The following is a 19,820-nucleotide window of genomic DNA, read 5'->3' as shown; positions in this document are numbered from 1 at the left end:
GCCTCCTGCCCTCTCCGTCCTCCAATAGGGAACCGCAACCGGGTGAGCGTGTGTTTCCCCCCGGGGAGAGCGGCGGCCCCTCCTCTCCGGCACTCCCGCAGCTTTGTCCCCGCGCCCTGGTCTCGCAGGGGCGCTCGCTGCTGGACGGAAAACATGAGCGACTCCGCGGGAGCGCGTGCTAGCCTCCGGCGCTACCCAGAGCTCCCGGTGTGGGTGGTGGAGGACCATCAGGAGGTGAGCGGGCGGCTGCTGGGCGCTGGGGCGGGATCGCGCGAGGGCGGAGGAGGCCGGAGAGCACCCGAGTCGGCTATGCCCGCGAGTTGCGTTGCCATGGGGGAAACACCCAACTACCTTAGAAGCTAACTTGGAAAGACAGGCGCTGACGTTTGTGGGGCGCTTCCTGTGCGTCGGGCAGCCCCCTTGGACGCTGGCCCCAAAGTCCCAGACCGACGCCCGGCAGCCCGACTGCAGCGCCCGCGTCCCCCGCCGCCTGCATCCCTCCCGGGGGGGGGGGCGCTCTGTCAGGAACGCGGGTTGTCATCGGTGAGGGAGGACGGCGTCGTGGCGCGCTTAGGGCCGGGAGTGCACAGTGTGTGCCTCGCGTTTTTAACAGGATGCCCCACGTTTAGAAACACTCAAGATGGTTCCTGTTTGTATGGCGGAGTAGCTAACATGGGGCCTGAATGTCGACTTGTGGAAGCCTCCATGGGAGGCCGGGGTCTAAGACTGTTGTTTTTCTTCTTTTTTTTCTCTAGGTAGCGTTACTAGGCCTAGGGAGGCCTCTGGGAAACAGGAAAGGGGTAATTTCGGAGTTACGCGTGCAGAAAGAGGAGGGGAAGGAAGGGGACGCGGGGTTTCTCGGGACCCCGGGAAGGGGATGCCGCGCGTGGGCCTGAGAGGAGGAGGAGGAGCAAGCGGTGGGGGAGGCGGGGCTTTCAAGTTCGGCCTTACGCCGGGAACTGCGGAGGCTGGCACGGGACAAACGCGGCGCCGCCCCTTCCTGCGGGACGGCGAAGGCCCGGAGGCCCTGGGTAGCTCGAACACGTTGCTGAAGCCAGGACGTGTGTTGTTATTACCCAGCAGGTCATTTCGGAGCGCCAGCCCCACCGTTTCCAAACATTGTCTGTTGAGTTTGTTGTGGGGCAGGATGGCAGCAAGAGACAGATGCCCCTGAAAGCCTTTGGAGGTCCAAGTTGGAAGTTCGGAGGGAAAAATAAAGTTGGAGGTCAATACCCAAGTCATCTGCGTGAACACGTTTTCCTACAGATGTTTTCCTACTTTTGAACAACTTAGTTGCGTCCGATTATGTGCAGTTGCGGTTAGCATTGATTTTCAGTCTGCATTTGAGGGTATTCTCCTAATTTTAGTGCCAATTCTCAATGTGTGCATGTGTCTTTTACAGGTCCTGCCTTTCATATACCGGGCCATTGGCTCAAAGCATCTTCCCGCCAGTAATATAAGTTTTGTGCATTTCGATTCACATCCAGACCTGCTTATTCCTGTGAATATGCCCGCTGACACAGTGTTTGATAAGGAAACTCTTTTTGGGTAATACATGATTTTGTTAAATGATCTTTTATGTGCTTGAAATACAATTTGCAGTAGATAAGCAATTAAGGGAAATAGACTCTGCTAATCTCATGAGTTTGTTTTTGTTTTGTTTGCCTTTTTTATTTTATTTAGAGCAAGTGTTAACAAACTTTTTCTTAAAGAGCCAGGTAGTAGATATTTTAGGCTTGCTGGCCATATGGTCTCTGTTGCAACGACTTCTCTCTCTGCCTTTGTAGTGTGAAAGCAACCATAGACACCGTGTAAACAAATGGCTGTGACTGTGTTCCAATAAAGCCTTATTTACAAAAACAGGAAGCCCAGCCAATGTGTGCCAACCTCTTTGGAATGTGGAATTTTAGAAAAGTTATCTGAGCCAGATCTCCCTTCCTCTCCACTTGAAAAGTCTGAATACTGAGGCACAAGAAAATGTGTTTTAAACATATAGTTCAGTAATTGTATAGGCAACACATCTTTCATTTGTATATGTTTCCTTCCAGTATTATATTTTTCCAACCTCCCAATTTATTTATTTTCAGGTCACAAACCCTACCGACTTTTCAGTTATATAGAACCATAAAGCTAGAAGTGAAGTCGGTCATTTTTATTCCATTCTTCAGGAAGGATCATACCTAATGTAGCTGTACATAATGATTTACTCACCTCTCTTCTGTAAGAAAGTTCCCTGAAATTCTGTTGCTGTCTCTCTATGTACATATTTGTTAGAATGTAGCCTACTTGTACAATATAAAAAGTAACATAGCAGTAATTTTCTTGTTATCGTATAAAATTAAAAGATAAATGCTTGTGTTAATTAATTTTAGCCTACTATATTTGACTTTTTCCAAAATTCCAGTTCGGAGCACTAATTTCTAAAGAAATGGTACGTCTGCCATTGTCTTTACTCTCTCTTATATGTAGAGGTTTTATATTTTAGAAATTGAGAAGAATTATGAAGCAGGTATACAGACTGTACAGTTTGTCATAGAATGATAGTTCTTAAACTTTTAGTCTCAGGATTCCTGTATACCCTTAAAAATTATTGAGTTTTTCTTTAGTATGGGTCATAGCTATTGATATTTACCATATTTGAAGTTAAAACTGAGAAAAACGTTTAAAATATTAATTCATTTCAAAATAACAGTATTTTTTATGAAAACAAATACATTTTGTAAAGCAAAAGAATTTAGTGAGAAGAGTAACCGTGTTTAAATCTTTGCAAAGCTGTTTAATACTTGCGTTTATAGAAGATGGCTGGATTCTCATATCTGCTTCTGCATTCAGTCTGTTGTTGTATGTTGTTGGTGGAAGAATATGAAAAAAATTCAGGAAAAGAATTTTCATAGTCTTTTCAGATAATTGTGAATATTCTTTAATACTATACGAACACTTGACAAGTGGTAGTTTCTTCAAGTTTAGTGGGACTATAGAATCTAACAATTCAGATTCAGGTCTGAATAACCACGGTTTATCAATCAGTCTTTCTTTCAAGAAAAATGGTGTTTAGCTTGCAATTGAATCATGAGTGGTTTTTCTTGACAACTATTGTACGTCAAAGTATGTAGTAGAAGTATTTTGTGTATACTTCTCATTTTGCCACACGAAATATTTTTAAATGTATACCCAGGATCAAGGTTTAATCATGAAGGGCAGACATTCATATGTGAAACTAGCTTTGGTGGGGGGGCGAGTGTTAGTGCTTCGCAGTGAAGAATACGATGACTACTAGTAGAGTTTGGTGCCATTGCTTTGATTAATCTTAGGACATCAAGCCACCAGGTTGCTTTGCAACATCTGTGCAAATGTCAGTACAATGAAAAAGGGAAAAAATGCCTGAGGAAATAATGCTTTAGGAAAATTGTTTTTAACTGGTGGTCACAGAAAAGGTCTCAGGAACCCCTCAAGGTCCCTTAGAACACACATTTTCTCCTTTGTATCAAACTCATTATTCTTCATTTCCTATTTTTTTTAACTATTTCACCTTTACTACTTAAAATATTGTTGTGAATGAAATTACATTGGGGAAAAAAATCACTCACTAATAGTTTTCTTTCTTCCTCTCTATTTCTTTTTCAGAGAATTAAGTATTGAGAATTGGATTATGCCTGCAGTGTATGCTGGCCATTTTTCTCATATAATATGGCTTCATCCCACATGGGCTCAGCAAATCAGAGAGGGCAAACATCACTTTTCAGTAGGCAAAGACATTTCTACCACAACAATCAGGTAATTTCCTCATATTTATGAGTGTGAAAGAGGTTGATTGCTTCTTATATATTATTTTGGATTCCTGTAGTAATTTAATGATTATCTCTACACACAAATAGGGTGAGATTAAGCCTTAGCTCTTATAAAAAGAGTTCTCAAAACACCAGGAACAAGTTTTCAAGTCTCTTGACTTCACACACCACACCATTTATATTTTGTTGTTGGTCAAGTTCATTTTCGAATAACATGATTTTCATCCTCTGGAATTTTGGCTCCATTGAAGACTAACTCCATTAAATCACTGAAGTACTTTTTAGACTTATATACATATTTACTGATACATTTTACCATTTCCTTCCAATATAACTATTGTTTGCTGAATGAAACAATTAGCAATGAAAAAGCAAAATTACCTCACTTTGTTTTTTTGTCTTTTTTAATAAATCCAATGGCTGAAAAGTAGATTTGGGGTTTTAATTTTATTAATATGATTATCTTTAGATAATGAACTTATCTAAATTAAATTACAGGATTCTCTGACTTGAGTTACATGTGCAAGTAGTTTTGTACATATGACTAATTTTTTATTTATCTTGTGACACTATAATATCTTTAGAAGTATCAGAATGATCTTGACTTCCTAAACTCTCTTGTGATGGGTGAATGTTTTAAGCAGTGGAACCATAACTTTCTATAACCTGAAGTTTCATGAGATGAAATGGTAATACACTAAAAATGAAATACAATCTTGCTCATTGAAAATGATGCTTTTTACTTCTGATTTAATGATACAATTAGCTTTTGTTGTGTGTTCTTCTCAAGTGCGCAAATAACTGTTGTATATACTTGAAAATTATATTTATTGAGGATATAAGACTAAATAAATAAGGCTTGTCCATATTACAGGTGTATGTGAAAGAGTGATAGTGTTTTATTGAGTACGTCAGTGAGATGGCCCAGTTTAACCTGTAACAGGTTTCTGCAAAATCAAATAATTTTGAGCAATCTGAAATAGAATTTGAAACTCAATGGGTAGTAACGATATTAAGACTATTTTGATACCTCATGATTTTAATCCAAGTGAAAAATTATGGGAAAGACTCACATACATATAGATATGCAATCTGAAGAGTATAGATGTTTGTACTGATACAGAGTAAAACCTTTTAAAGAAGAATACAGATTTAAGTTTGGGGGTATAGCCTTTGTCTTTCTTAGGATGCTACAGTTTTTAATAAGCCTGCACATTAGTTTTATTGCATCATTCAACTTTTTTGTACAATTATGTTTTTTTTAATTTAAGGCTACATATGTTGGAGTAGGGTAGGTGGGAAATAAATATTAACTGTTATTTTATTTGGATAGAGTCTGTCTCCGGAAGAAGCATTTGATTCCACTGTTCGTAGTACTTAACCAAGGCATAATAAATATAGTTGAAAAACTAAGAGCATACCAATGTGTCTAAAATCAGAAATCTGCAACTTAGGAAATGCATTCTGCATGTGTACAAGATTTGTTTTAAGTTGCTTTTCATATTAAAATATTATAATTGTATGAAGTTTAATGATGCTTTGAAATACATCAGAGAGAGTTTCTGTTAAGAGAAATTATTTCCAGATGTAATTTTTCTCTTAAGTGATTTTTTTGGAGCAAGTTTGCACTAGTATTAGAGAGATCCAAAGCACTGGCTTAAACAGGATCATGTCTTTCTTCTCATTAGAGTTTCCCACACGCAGTCCAGGGCCTACTTGCTGTTCTGTAGTTCAGACATCCCCAGTTCCTCTGTCTTGCGACACCATATCTAGGACATTGCCTTCGTCCTCATGGTCCGAGGTGGCTTGCCACTTCCGTGTCATATGCCTGTCGGTGAGGAAGGGAGAACATGGCTCTTCGTAGTTGTCTGCCATTGATAGCTTCTGGCCAGAACTTCATCAGATGGCCACACCTAGCTACAACGCAGTCTGATAGAGATTTTAATTTGGGAAATTGTGTGCCCAGCTAAAAATTTGGGGAACACTATTTCTACAGAAGAACAGGCAATACAAATATTAGAGACAACTGTCAGTTTTTGTCAAATATGTCCTTTCTTATTGTTCTGCAGTACTGTGGAAATGCTTTAGGGAATGTCCGCTAATGTGTCCATTCATCTTTAAAACAGTTTTTTCCTCTAATCCAGGGTTACAAGTACAGATCATTACTTTCTAAGTGATGGTCTTTATGTAACTGAAGACCAGCTAGAGAACCAAAAACCTTTACAATTGGATGTAATTATGGTAAAGCCATATAAACTCTGTAACACTGAAGAAGAAAATGATGCAGTGTCTCCTGCTAAGAAGCCAAAGCTAGCCCTGGAAGATGCAGGAAACACTGCCTCCTCTACTAACTGTGACTCTCATTCAGAAGGACTGGAGAAGGACACAGTGACACAGAGGAGGGGCCAGACTGGCCTTGGACCTTCATGTTCATGTTCTGAAAGCCAGGACCCGCAGGCTGCAATCAGCCCTGGAGAAATGCTGGAAACTTTGAAGAAAGGGGGTGCATTTGTGTTAGATATTGACCTAGATTTTTTTTCAGTCAAGAATCCCTTCAAAGAAATGTTCACACAGGTAAATGTGGTGTTTTTAAAACAGACCTTGAGAATTGTATGACATTTCTCTAGATCAGGGACCAGCAAACAGCCAGATAGTCATTACTTTATTGGGGGTTCTATATGGTCTCTCACGTATTCTTCCTTGTTGTTTTCTCAAACCCTTTAAAAGTATCTAACTTGATCCCTGCTCCAGATCGTCTGTATTACTTGGCATTTATTAATTTGAGTGATATGTACATGGGTGGTTGGAAAAAATCATACAGTAGAAGGAAGTGTGTACATTAAAGAATGTCACTGTCTTATCCCATCCCCATTCCCTCTGTTTCTTACCTCAGAGACAAATATTATGGCCAGTTTTTTGGGGTATCTTTCCAGTGATAGTCTATGTATAGAAAACCCTGCGTGGCAAAGTTTTCACTGAGCAATAAGATGCCTAATTACACATGTCCTATTTGTAGCTAAGGATTCAGGCCTGTGATCTGTAGGGCACCTCATCAGATCTTAAGTGCACGTCACCAGGCAGTATTTGTATGTGCATGGATCTGAAACGGAGTCATGCATTTAAGCAACTGATAAATTCACGATCCAAGTGAGCTTTCCTAGGTGCATTTTATGGGCACATATGTCTGCTTGCTCTAACATTTGGGAAATTGTTACAGATCAGTTTTGGAGGTATTCAAATTAACGCTTTTTTCTACTCAAGTTCAGTATTTGATTTTTAATGATGATGCTGCACTTTACAATCCTTATTCTGTATGCGTATCGAATGCCATTATGATTTGTCTAAATTGACAAAGACCTACTAGGTACTGATTAAAAATAGGTGAGATTTGAGGATTTAGTATGTCCTGTACCTAGAGTGCTCTCCCAACATGGATTAAGGAAGAAAAATCGCCCTATTTCTTTCCTGTGGTTGTACATGCAGCCAGTGACTAACCGCCAGCTCTCAGAATTATGAAATGACCTTAGAAGTTCTTAGGAAACTTGGAAGAATGGGCATACCTGGAGGCTGAAGAACCGAAGTTCAGGCATTCATCCTACAGATATACTCACCAAACATTTGCAATGAAAATTTCTAAAAAGTTGATTAATAAACTTAATGGCAGTTACTCCTTTTCCAGTGCTATCAGGAAACCTGGGAAAGTGGAGGTTTTTATATCGTTTAATACCCTTTGTTACTATGGAACTTTTTGAAAAGAACATGTATTATATTATGCTTATCATTTAATATCTTTTTTTAATATTGCAAAAAAGCAGTTGTTTACCTTTTTTTAAGAGCATATTCAGTAGTCAGTTATGTTTATTACTTCTGCTTATTAGCCGTGTGACCCTGGGAAAGTTACTTAACCTTTCTGACCCAAAGTTTCTTCAAGTATAAAATCAAAAAGTAATAACTATACTCAATTCAGGATGTGGAAGACAGTGCCACAAATTAGGCTTAATTAGCTCTTGCGTATAACCTCTTCCTAACAATACTCCTTAGGGTAATTGGGCTAGATATACCCACCTATAATGGGGTTATTTAGCTGTGCTAAATAAGGGGAGACATTCTTTTGCAAAGTCTGTATGTAGCAGGCATCCTTCTTCCATTGTATCTGCCTCCAATATTTGTACTCCAGAATTCTCTTCTGTGGCTAGGGAAAGGGCTACAAAGTGAACATGGAGAGTTTTGTAGTTATTAAAGATACGTGTATTTTCTATAAAGAGCTAAAATCTGTTTAGATCTAGGATGTATTCACTTATAGAGTGGACTATTATTAGAAATATTTTCATTTCATTACCCATTAGTCATCAAGTCATCTTCCATAGCTAATTTTTATATGTTCATATCATGCCTACGTGGATAGTTACCCTGAAGGAATGATAATACTTACAATGAAATATGAATTACACTTTTTGCCTGATTTTCCCAAACTAATCTCTAAATAATTATTTAAGATCTATTTGTATCACAGCCTTTTCACACTTAAAAAAAATTTTTTCCCCTAGTATATGGGTTTTTTTGTTTTATTTTTAGGAAGAGTACAAAATCTTACAACAGCTGTACCAATTTAAAAAGCCTGGCATCAACCTGACAGAGGTATCCTCCATTTACTTCTTTTGGGTTTTATCTATCATATATCTAATAATATTTTACAGCTTATTACAGTCTCTCAAAACTTTCCAAAATATGTGTGTGTGTGGGTTGAGGAAGCCTATGATTATTAACACTTGAAAATCATGTTTTAACTAATTGAACTGAGTTTTGTGTTTTCTTTTTTTAAAATGCTACATTATTTTTTAACTTTTATTTATTTTAAGTGTGGTTTTCCAGGACCCATCAGCTCCAAGTCAAGTAGTTGTTTCAATCTAGTTGTGCAGGGCACAGCTCACAGTGGCCTTGTTGTGAAGAGCAGCGCGCTCTAACCAAGTTAACCTGCCGCCCCCGAACTAAGATTTTTATTCTAATGGGATTTCACTTGTTTTTGAAAGAATAACTATAATCTCGTCTTTTCTATGCGTTTAAAGGAAGATTTGGTAGATTGTGTTGATACTCGAATTCACCAATTAGAAGATTTAGAAGCGACTTTTGCTGATTTGTGTGATGGTGATGATGAAGAAACTGTACAGAAATGGGCTTCAAACCCTGGGTAAGACCCTCAAACACTTTTTCCTCTAAATCTACTGTATTTCAGTCCTAGATATATTGCTAGATTATCTAGACAAATTACTTTTTAACAATTATTATTTCAACACAAATTTACTAACAATAGTTAGCATTTATTGTTTTCTATGTTACCAGTATTGACATTTTCTTCCTTCCTTATCTCATTTATTCCTTATAACCATCTTATGGCTTCATTATTGTTATGTCTATTGTATTGATGAGGAAATGAAGGTGCAGAGATTAAGCTGCCAAAATCACAAAGGAAGGGGTATGCTTTTAGTCACTGTGTGGTAACTGTGCTCCTGCTGCATGGATAAGATGTGGTGCTGGGTTTTATGGAGGATTAAAGAGGAGTAAGACAGTACCTGTCTTAAGTGGAATAAGAAAAAAAAACTAACCTATCACTAGAAAAGTAAGTTACTAGACAGGTAAATTATAATGTGAAAACTTGCTTCCTTTTAAGGGCAACCCAACTAACTCTGGAAGAGTTTGTTTTCAAGCTGCCCCTGGCAACAGGGCGCAAGATTTAAAAGCTGGGGTTTTCATCAGGTCATTTATTTGGCCAGTTCTCTCGGTGTTACCTACCTTGAAAATATGAAAAGCGTTTTTGGAGTGATCATTTGTTGATTTGGGGGGGGTTGGGGTGAAGATGCCTTTAGTATTAATGCCAGTTTGAAAGAATATTGACATAAATAACATACTTCTCTCTAAAATAATTCTTGATATAAACTCAAAGGGCCAGGAAACTAAAATAAAAGTTTCAGACACAAACTCTCTGTCCCCAGGACCATAGAATATCAGAACTAGCTTATTTTCAAATTGTTCTCCCACAAACTAACTGAGATTATTCTCCAAAATGTAAATGTAAGAAATCAGTCATAAGATAGCAACATAAAACAGAGAGTTAGAATCATGGTACCTATGTCATTAGAACTAAGATTTGTTATATCATGGTTATTGAAAATAATTCATCAGCTCTCGAAGAATACAGAAGAAACTAGAAAATGTTTACCTCTGGAGAGAGGAATTATATGGCTAGACAAAGTCTAAGAGGGAGAAAGAGCTTTTGCTATGTGTATGTATCACCTATTCAAAATACTCAGTGTAATTTTTACTTAGAAATAAAATATTCAGAAACATCCCTGAAATATAAATGTCATGAAACTTCACTATCACTAAGGTGCATTGGTTTGGAAGAATAAACCATGATAGTATTAATCACATCAGTAAATATTAATCAGGCACTTTAGTATCGGTTAATGCTTTTTCTCTTCAGTATAGGGAGATAATTGTAAAAATGATTCCCTCCTTTTTGGAATTATGATGGAAGAGGGAAATGTAGAAATAAGTCACAGAACGTGGTTCTTTCCAGAAATACTGAAGAGTACCTACTATTTTAATATTTTTTTTTTGAAGTCTCAAGCTAAGTTTAAAACTTAAAACGAAAAAAATCGGCTGAAAACCTTCGAATCCTGAGTCTAGCCCATAGATGGGGCCACCTTCCACTGAAACCCACTGTGCCTGCTGAGCATGCCCAGGGAGCACTTCATCGCCTATAGGGAATTTTGTCACAGACACAAGGAAACTACAACAGTGGCAAGTTTAGACTGCTTGGCATGGGGAAGGGGCGACTAACACAAAGGAAAAGTGGGTGAGACAGCAAGAAAAATCTCCCCAAACTTGCCCTTGTAGGGCCAGACCTTCATCATGAAGAAATCTTCAGTATTCCTCAGGAAGTAGAAGAAGTGGGTGATTAGGCCCCAGAACCGCAGCATCGTTAATAAAGAGGGAGAAGTAACAGGGTGAGTGGACAGATAGACCTCCATGCTCCTTTTTTCTTTCTTTTCCCTCCCAGCAGATGAGTAGATGTTGGTGGAGGGGGCATTGAAATACTAGAATCGTTCATTAATTAATCAGGGCTTCCAAAGAGTTCCACCTGAATTAAATAAAAGCACCATCGTTATAATATCAGATGAAGTAGAACATTTCCAGTTGTAATTGTATATGTCAATAAATAGGACCTTAATGTTTTTTAAAATCCTTCAGGAAACTATCTTCTTCCACCAGAATGTGCTAAAGGCACTTAGTTTTCTTGCTGATCAAAATAATTTTTAAAGTCACAGAACTTCCATTTTTAAAGAAAAGGAAAATCTCAGTTTCTCGAGTGCTAATTTTCAGCCTTTAACAATCTGTGATCTTTAGGTAAGAAAACAGCAGGGAACATTTATTCCTTAATATTTAAGATGGTATTTGAACAGCTTTATCTTTCATTTCGCAAGAATCATACGAAACATTGTTAATGGTAAATTTTAAGGGTAATGTATCATTGGCTACTGTAATTTTGGTTGAGGTGGTGTAATGTTTAATTGAGGGGTGGCTTTTTTCCAGAATGGAATCACTAGTTCCACTTGTACAGAGTTTGAAAAAACGGATGGAAGTGCCAGACTATGAAATGGTAAATATTTTGAATTGAAGTATTAAATTGAACCTTTCCAAAGGCATTTTTCTGGGTAGAAAAATGTGGTTTCTGTTAAAGTGATTCACTTTTATTTGTGTTTTTCTGGGAAGTGTGAAAGAATTATTTTTTAAAAAATAACATACTTTTTAGACGATAGAACACATATCAGTTAGTTTTCTAGGAAAAATGTACTTTCCCAGTTTTATCTATGAAGCAAAAGTGCTGTGTTTTTTGTTCTGTTTTTGTTATGGTCAGATCTCTCCTCTCCAGAGAAAAGAAAATATACAATTTCTAAAGTTGTTTTTTCTTTATTGATTCATTGTTTTTTTACTCCTTTCCTTCTTTCTTTCCTTTCTGTAAACTTCTGATTATAAAAACCAAACAAAAACAAAAGATTCTCTGGCGAATGCAATTTCATTCCATTGCATTTGGGGATGGTTTGTACATTGTTTATTGAGAGAAGAAGGGATGGCATGGGCTCAGTTGTGGATTATGTAATCAAATATGTGCCTATAGCTGCAGATTTAGAACATAAGTGTTTTAATCAGTTTAGTAGAAAAGGACATACAGAGTCTGTCATTTTACTAGATTGACGGATCACTGCCAGTTAAATCTTTGATGTTTATCCAGAACTTCCAATAAAAAAGCAGATTAGTGTTTTTTCTATGCTTTGCACTTATGTACTCTAAGCAAAACTGTGACATATTTGAATTCCAGTTTTCAAAACGTTCAAGCAATAGCAGCAAAATGTCAGTTTGTGAGCCACTTCTAGCTTTCAGGCCTATTTAGTGTGGTGCTGAGACTGGAACATCCAGTTATTTACATTTAAAACATGTATATAGATATCAGTAGTATGTGCTTACACAAGGTGTGATCGAAAAATATGGTGAATGCTTACATTAAAACAAACTTATTACAGTAAAAGCCACATTGCCATTAATCCCCCTCAAAATACTCCCCCTCACTTCAGACACACTCGTCCTCATCATACTTGCCACTTTCTGAGCAGTTCTGGAAGTCCTCTTTCGTGAGTGTCTTCATCCTCCATAATGACAACACTCCGCATCACACAGCACTTCTGGTACGGCAATTTCTGTCAAATAAAAACATTATGGTGTGTCCTCATCCACCGTATTCACTGGATCTGGCACCATGTGACTTCTGGCTCTTCCCCAAAGTCAAATGACCATGAAAGGTAAACATTTTGAATCGATTCAGAACAGGCAGCCACGACAGCACAACTGAAGACATTCATGACAGAGGACTTCCAGAACTGCTTCAGAAAGTGGGAACTATAGGATAAGTGTGTTAGAAGTGAGGGGGAGTATTTTAAGGGGGGGTTAAAGGCACTGTGTCTTTTACTGTAATAAGCTTTTTAAAATGTAAACATTCACCGTATTTTTTGATCACCTCATACATAAAGCATACACAAGAAACTGGTAACAGCAGTGGGTTAAATAAGATAAGCGGAAGACTTCCCCTTGTATCCCCTTGAAGCTTTGCGTATAGTACTGGGTGCATGTATTTAAAAAGTAAATAAAATTATAAATTGGAAGAAAAGACAAGGTGAGAATATTACACACAGTTTTATATCAGCATTTAGAATGTAAGTGAAATGGGTAATTTGCTAGAAAATGTGAGTTGTCAAAATAGACTCAAGTAAAGACAGAACTTGAATAAATCCATAATGATAACATAAAGAAGTAGTTAAAGAATGATTTCTAGAAAAGGAATCAAGCCCAACCAGGTGTATAAGCCAGCTCTTCCATACTTGAGAGAATAGATAACTTCTATGGCATAGAAAGTATTAAGGAAAAGAACAATCTAAATTCACAAAAGTATTTAAAGATTTGTCAGCAAGGCCGTTAGTGGTTAAAGTATGTTCTAAAAACAACAGAGCTCTACAGTGTAATTTTTAATGGTCTTATTTTCAGGTTCACCAGGCTGGTCTAACCTGTGATTATTCAGAACTTCCTCACCATATCAGCACAGAACAAGAAATTGAGGATCTCATTCAATCTGTATATTATTTACTGAAAAATTTACCAAAACCTACTCTTGTGACAATTGCAAGGTAAGTGTGGTAGCCTGAATGACAATGACGGCCCACCAAAGAGGTCCACTTCCCATTCTCCAGAGCCTCTGAATGTATTGGCTTATATGGCAAAAGGGACTTTGCAGATGTCGATTAACTCAAGGATCGTGAAATGGGAGATTATTCTGGATTATATGGGTGGGCCCAGTATCCTTATAAAAAGGAGTCAGGAGGGTCAGAATCAGAGGTTAGAAGATGCTAGGCTATTGGCTTTGAAGATGGAGGATGGGGCCACAAGCTAAGGAATGAATGCAGGTAGCCTCTAGAAGTTAAAAAAGCAAGAAAACAGATTCTTTCCTAGAGCCTAGAGAAGTCCTGTCAGCACCTTTATTTCAGGATTTCAGACCTCTGATAAAGGCTATAAGGCAATAAATTTGTGTTGGTTTAAGGCACTAAGTTTGTGGTAATTGTTACAGCAGCAGTAGGAAATTATTACAATCTCAGATGAATCTAGTGATCACTAATACAAAATTCTTTTTTTTCTTTTTTTTTAATCTACCAGCTCACATTTCAGATGTATCTTCTCTTTCCTATCAGTAATGGTTGGCAAACAGCATGTTATCTTGTCTTTGAAGTTGGTGATGTTATTCAGATGAACACAGGAATTCCCATTTCTGTGTCCTACAGAGGAATAGTAGTTGCTGCCATGTTTTAAATTTGAATGTACTACTGTGCTAAATAGTTACAGCAGTCCATGAAACGTTCTTTTCTATGGTAATCTTTGGGCTGGTTTTATTTAGAACTAAGATTCTAAAATAAGTACTTTAAATACTCAGGCAAATAACATTTGTATATTTTATGAAAACATTTTGTAACATCCTTTTACCATCCTGAAACAAAATTCATCAATAATCTAGCTTACATACACCCATAATTTAAATATATAGAGATATCATACATAATATATAGATAATATAATTAATTGTCTTAGTTTGTTCAGGCTGCAGTAACCAAAATACCATAGACCTGGTGCTTATAAACAACAGAAATTTATTTCTCACAATCCTGGAGGCTGGGAAGTTCAAGATGAAAGCACTGGCAGGTGCAGTGTCACGCTGAGGACCTGCTTCCTAGCTCATAGACAGCTGTCTTCTCCCTGTAACCTCGCATGTGGAAGGGGGGAAGGAGCTCTTCTGTAAAGGCACTAATCTCATTCATGAGGGCTCCACCCTCATGACTTAATCACCTCCCAAAGGCCACACCAAATACGATCACCTTGGGGATTAGGTTCCAATATACAAATTTGGGGTGCAGACACAAACTTTTAGTCTATAGCAATAACCTACATATACGTAGTCTGAGCACATGTTTATATACGTATACACACACAAATACTGTAACGTAAAGGAGAAATGAAAGTAATTGATAAGAAGTAATATGTATTACAATACCATACTAGACTTGCATCTTTACAAAGATACTCCCATGTTGCTTGGGCCAAATACCATGAATAATGCTGCCGTGGTGACATGGAAAGTCATGAATTTAAAGTCCAGTCTTCCCTCAATTGATAGTTAGTTGCATTTCTGGAAAATTTAGTTCATATGAATCCATTTTCAAAAATACTTTGTTCATTTTAGAAGAGTGATAAATTCTAGGTGCAAAAAATTCTAGGTTCAAAAAATTAAAAACAGGAAACAGTTGTTCACTTAGGTGAGTGCTCTTTGAGGGGACTTTGGGAACTGTCTAGGACAAGGACAATTACTCATATTCTTATTGCAGCACTATCCTGCATATTGCAAGCATTCTTGCAGTCCTGCCCTCTTGCCCCAGTCCCCTAATTGTGATTTGATAATCAAAAATGTACCTACAGATTTCCAAAATTCCCTCTTGAGGATAGCTCCCATGAAGAACCACTCTAATAGTGTTAAAGAGGCCAGAAATCTTTTTGAAAGCATTTAAGTACCCCTTATTTGTTATAAATTAATGTTACATATGGTACTTTCTTAAAGTAGGTCTTTATGGACAGTATTTAATAATTTAAAATTGTTCTGTATTATTTGTTAAATATTTACATCAAGCCTCAAAAATACTGGTCACCAGAGAATGGATTAGTTTATCAGAAGTCTTACAGATTATTTCTGTAGTTCTAAAATAGTACTTGTGATATGGAGCAGGCTGGATAACTAATTCCATTTCCTTCTATAAAGATTTCTATGCCACTCTTTCCAGTACTTCCCTCTAAATTGCTTTTTTACCCCAGTTTAGAACCAGGAGACACTGATCAAATCATTTCAGATCTTAATCCAGCTGTAACTGTCAGTGACAGTGTAATTGCCTGGCCACTCAAGTTGTAGGTGGAGATTCTAGAAAGACTCCCAAAATACTGATTTCTGCCTCATCTCACATGGCTCTTTTCTCAATACTGCCTAGGAAACTAATCTCATTACCAGCACATCCCCACATTTCACTTTGGACGATCCTATACACTTGTGTAATTAACAAATTGTTCTTAGAAGCAGGACTCCCTTATCAATTGGAAAGCCTCTACCGTCACAATTTCTAGCCCTTAATGTACACATAATAAAAGAACGAGAAGGCTGCATAGTCACTGAGATAATAAGCCCAGTGTTCTCAAGCAGCATCTTCCTTTCAGGGAAACAGCGGTCTAGTGATTAAGCGCTGATGCTTTGAAAACGAGCCGTATGTCTTCATCACCAGCACTTAACTAGCTACGAGCAATGTAACCTGTGTAGGTTCATCTTTCTCTGCTTCAGATTCCGTAAGACTTCTGATTTTATAGAGTGGCTGAGAAGATAAAAGAACATAATTTGTGTAATGTGCCCGACATAGAGTAAACGTTTAATGGCTTTCAGTGTTATTATTCCACAATTCAACACACTTGCATTTCTGTTCACACTGAAATCAACAAAAGCAGGCTTTTCATCACTGCACAGTATGATCTCATCCTATTTACATGTATTTTTCTTTTTCTTTCTCTTGGTCCCAGGTCAAGTCTGGATGATTACTGTCCTTCTGAGCAAGTTGACACCATTCAAGAAAAAGTCCTCGATGTGCTACGCTCCCTGTATGGGACGCTAGACATTCACCTGGTGTATTCAACGGAGTCTTCTCTATCTTGAAACAATAAAACACTAGGCTCCTATTACATCTTGATGTAGTAACAAGGTTTTCATTAACTTATTTGTAAATGAGTCTTCCAGAGAACACTTTGTTTTTTATATTAACTTTCACTTAAAATCTTTCAGGTATCATCAGTTGTTGAATGATGGCAATTTTTTGGCATCAAGTCTATTCCCATTCGATGGAAATGTTGCTTATCTTTTTCCTTTCTATAGCTGTCTTCACTTTTGTGAGGGTTTTTTTTCCCTTTTTCCTGTAGGTCAGTTGGACTCTGAGATTCATTCATTAATTGATTTATTCACTCAGCTAAGTGACATTTATTGAGGACTTACATGTGCCAGCCATAATTAAGTGCTGGGTATATAGTAATGAACAGAATAGACAAGGCACCTGCCTTCTTGGTAGACAGCTGAGAAACAAGTTACGGATTATAAGGTATGTTAGGAAGGAAAGGACAACCACAGCCATGTCTCAGGCACGCTCACAGTTCTCAGGGAGGCCTGTCCTTACAGGAGGGTAACATTCTCAAAAGCTATCACCAAAACTAATAAACAAACTTGCCAGCCCATGACAATACTGCAGGAAGTCTACCTCTCCAAGACTGTTGGGACTGTGGCCCAGCCCTAGCTAAATGCTCAGCCTTGTTGGTATTGAGGAAATCTGTTTGAACAAACTCATCCGAACAAAAATTAACTTGAGATTGTTCGTCAGAAAAACCCTTCTGGGTTTTTTGTGCCTCCGTGATGGTCAGTATGGATAATCATAGTTCCTAAGTGCTACTTTATCAGCAGTCTGGGTAGATATTTTTTCAAATAAACCAGCTCTTTATGTAAATAGTAGGGGAATAACTTAAATCCTTAATTCTGGCCTACCATAAATAATGCCTTCCACCAGCCTCCCCATGAGTAAGAGACCCTACTTGAGCCACTCTTCATCATGGAACTATTCATTAGGTTAATTTGCCAAAGTCTTCGCTTCTTCAGTATCCCTCATACTCAGTAATCATTTTTACCTGCTTCACTTCTTTTAAAAAGGAAGATGGCGTTTAAAGAAAAAAAAAAATCCGTTATTCCTCAATCCCAGCACAGTAGTTGTTTTTATTTTTGCATGGAACTTTCGGGCCTTGACCATATGTGTACGTGTTGAGTTGCATGTAACTAAAATTATACTGTTACCTAACTTGATGGCTACTACCCAAGGTCACGTTGCCACTGCCACTCAGTAGATGGCACCAGATCCCATTTTTCCAATGATTCTACAGAGGGTGTCAAAAAAAATACACATTTTAAGAAAGGAAAAAACTGTATTAAAGTTGTACTATTCAATATATACCGTTAACAAAAGATGAATACAAATCATGTGTATACATTTTTTTGGCACCCTCTATTTTCCAGTGAATTTTTTTTGTCACCGAATTGATTTCCAAAGGCTAATACTGTGAATGCTTATTTCTGTTTTGAAAAGTAAAGCAACCTGATTCAATTTTCCATTTTGATAGAACATTATGTGCCAGAAAGATTTATTTCTCGGAATTGCAAAATAGTGCTATTGTTTATTTTTAAATTTTGAAAAATTGTTATTAGAGTTCTGTAAATAGATTTAAATTAACTTTGTGTGCTAAAAGAAATAAAAAGGTGTATTGAGGTTTTAAAGATTTAAAACCAAACTTGAGCACTAATTATATGTGATCTCAGTGTGTTCAAAACCGTGATCTTGAGTCTGGTTTATAGTCATTTATTACAATCCCATGAACACTGATGTGATTCATCATGGTTATAACTCAGAGTAAAAGGGCATCCATTTCCTTTGTAGGAACACTCGGATTGTTTCATTCTCATCCTCTAATTCTCTTGGAAAAATAAAAGTCAGCCCCTACTTGTTGACTAGAACCAACTTAGTAAGTTAGTTCTCTGCGCATTTCAAATAGGAAGATATTTAGTTTATCATGACATCCTTTGTAGGTGTTTTACATTATGTACAGGTATCACTGAAGCATGGGATTTTGAGCAGGTTTTTTGAGAAATGTGACTTAAATGTAAGCCTACATAGTTTCAATCTCTTTAAGCATTCTAGGTTCTCAAGGAGCTCTTGGTCAAAGGCCTTCACTCTTTGTATGATATTCTCTCCAAATAGTCACTCGATTTTAGCAGTGGTAGCCCTGGATTGCTGGCAGTGTATCCACCCTACTTCCAGTAGTTTACATTCAGCGGTATGTTTCTTCATACAAGATTATCTCAGTCACCATACATCTTCAGAGAAAGCACTGTCATGAAACTTAAGGAGATTTGTTGGACATCTTTCAGAAATGCTTGAGATATGCAAGGACCAGCTGTGTTTTAAGTACTTGTTACTGGACTGGGCCCTACTGCCCGGCCATCCTGAGTCAGCACCCTCTCGTAGTGCTTCAGAGCTAACTGGTTCTGCACAGCCTCTGGTTTTCTAGTTCTAGCAGCACTCCTGGGATTCCAAACATCTTCCCCTGTGTTCTCATCTGAGTTCAACAAATGAAGTTGTGACTAAGGTTTCTGTAAACCTTGATTCTTAGGAGAGAGTTCTCTGAACAGTGAGTGTTCTGGCCACTCACTGGAAGGTGCATCTTAACCACTGCAGATTAGGAAGTTGGCATTCCATACCCACGTTAGTATTTTGTGAACTTGGTTCCTGTGATTCAGAAGCAGAAGCCCATTGGAGGGAGAGGCTGGGCTGAGGCTGCATGCGTTCACTTCCTTTGAAGACCTTCCTTGAATACTCAGCTGACCTCCAGATAGAGCATTCCTACCACGTCTCGAACTTCAGAATGCTCTTCAGCAGCAAGCAGCTCTCTGAAGCCTATCGATCAGCTGTCAGCACTGCTGAAAAGCTGTAGCACCTCAGTTTGATGCGAATCCTGCCAAGATTGAGACCGGAAGTGTGAGGACTGAAGTACAGTAGAGCACAGTGGTGAAGGGTGAGACTCAGGGCTACTGCCTGACATGTGTCACCTTCTCCATGTCTCAGCTTCCTCTTTTACAATAAGAGCCCTTAGCTCATCATGATGTTGTAAGGCATAACACATGCAAACCGTTTAGTACAAGAACCCCTCGGTCAACACCAGCCGTCATTGCCAAACTCCGCCCTAATTAGAATGTCCTGTAGTGGCTCGCGCAGGTCTCCACTGCTTCTCATACCTCTCCTAAATGCTGATTTTTTT

At 38.1% G+C, this 19,820-nt stretch overlaps 1 protein-coding gene across 1 annotated transcript; it reads left to right on the top strand.

Annotated features, from left to right (window-relative positions):
* The first annotated feature begins 46 nt into the window (after positions 1–46).
* LOC308499552 (UPF0489 protein C5orf22) lies at positions 47–18,340 on the top strand. The gene is made up of 9 exons (XM_081053158.1): positions 47–234; positions 1,403–1,548; positions 3,625–3,774; positions 5,933–6,362; positions 8,364–8,426; positions 8,855–8,976; positions 11,382–11,448; positions 13,386–13,525; positions 16,497–18,340. Exons 1-9 carry the CDS (start codon positions 154–156, stop codon positions 16,627–16,629), a joined length of 1,332 nt encoding a protein of 443 aa, XP_080909284.1. The 5' UTR covers positions 47–153; the 3' UTR covers positions 16,630–18,340.
* Positions 18,341–19,820: the final 1,480 nt, after the last annotated feature.

The sequence above is a fragment of the Rhinolophus hipposideros genome (genome assembly GCF_964194185.1).
Source record: "Rhinolophus hipposideros genome assembly, chromosome: 7".
NCBI classification, from domain to species: domain Eukaryota; kingdom Metazoa; phylum Chordata; class Mammalia; order Chiroptera; family Rhinolophidae; genus Rhinolophus; species Rhinolophus hipposideros.
The sequence above is the reverse complement of the archived record's forward strand: the minus strand, read 5'-3'. Positions and strand labels throughout refer to the sequence as shown.

What these genes read in the sequence shown, in the direction of transcription:
- LOC308499552 (XM_081053158.1), top strand. Translation starts at nt 154, where the DNA reads ATGAGCGACTCCGCGGGAGCGCGTGCTAGCCTCCGGCGCTACCCAGAG. An exon ending in AAATGGGCTTCAAACCCTGG is followed by an intron (nt 8,977 to 11,381) that starts GTAAGACCCTCA and finishes GCTTTTTTCCAG; the next exon opens with AATGGAATCACTAGTTCCAC. An exon ending in ACTCTTGTGACAATTGCAAG is followed by an intron (nt 13,526 to 16,496) that starts GTAAGTGTGGTA and finishes TCTTGGTCCCAG; the next exon opens with GTCAAGTCTGGATGATTACT.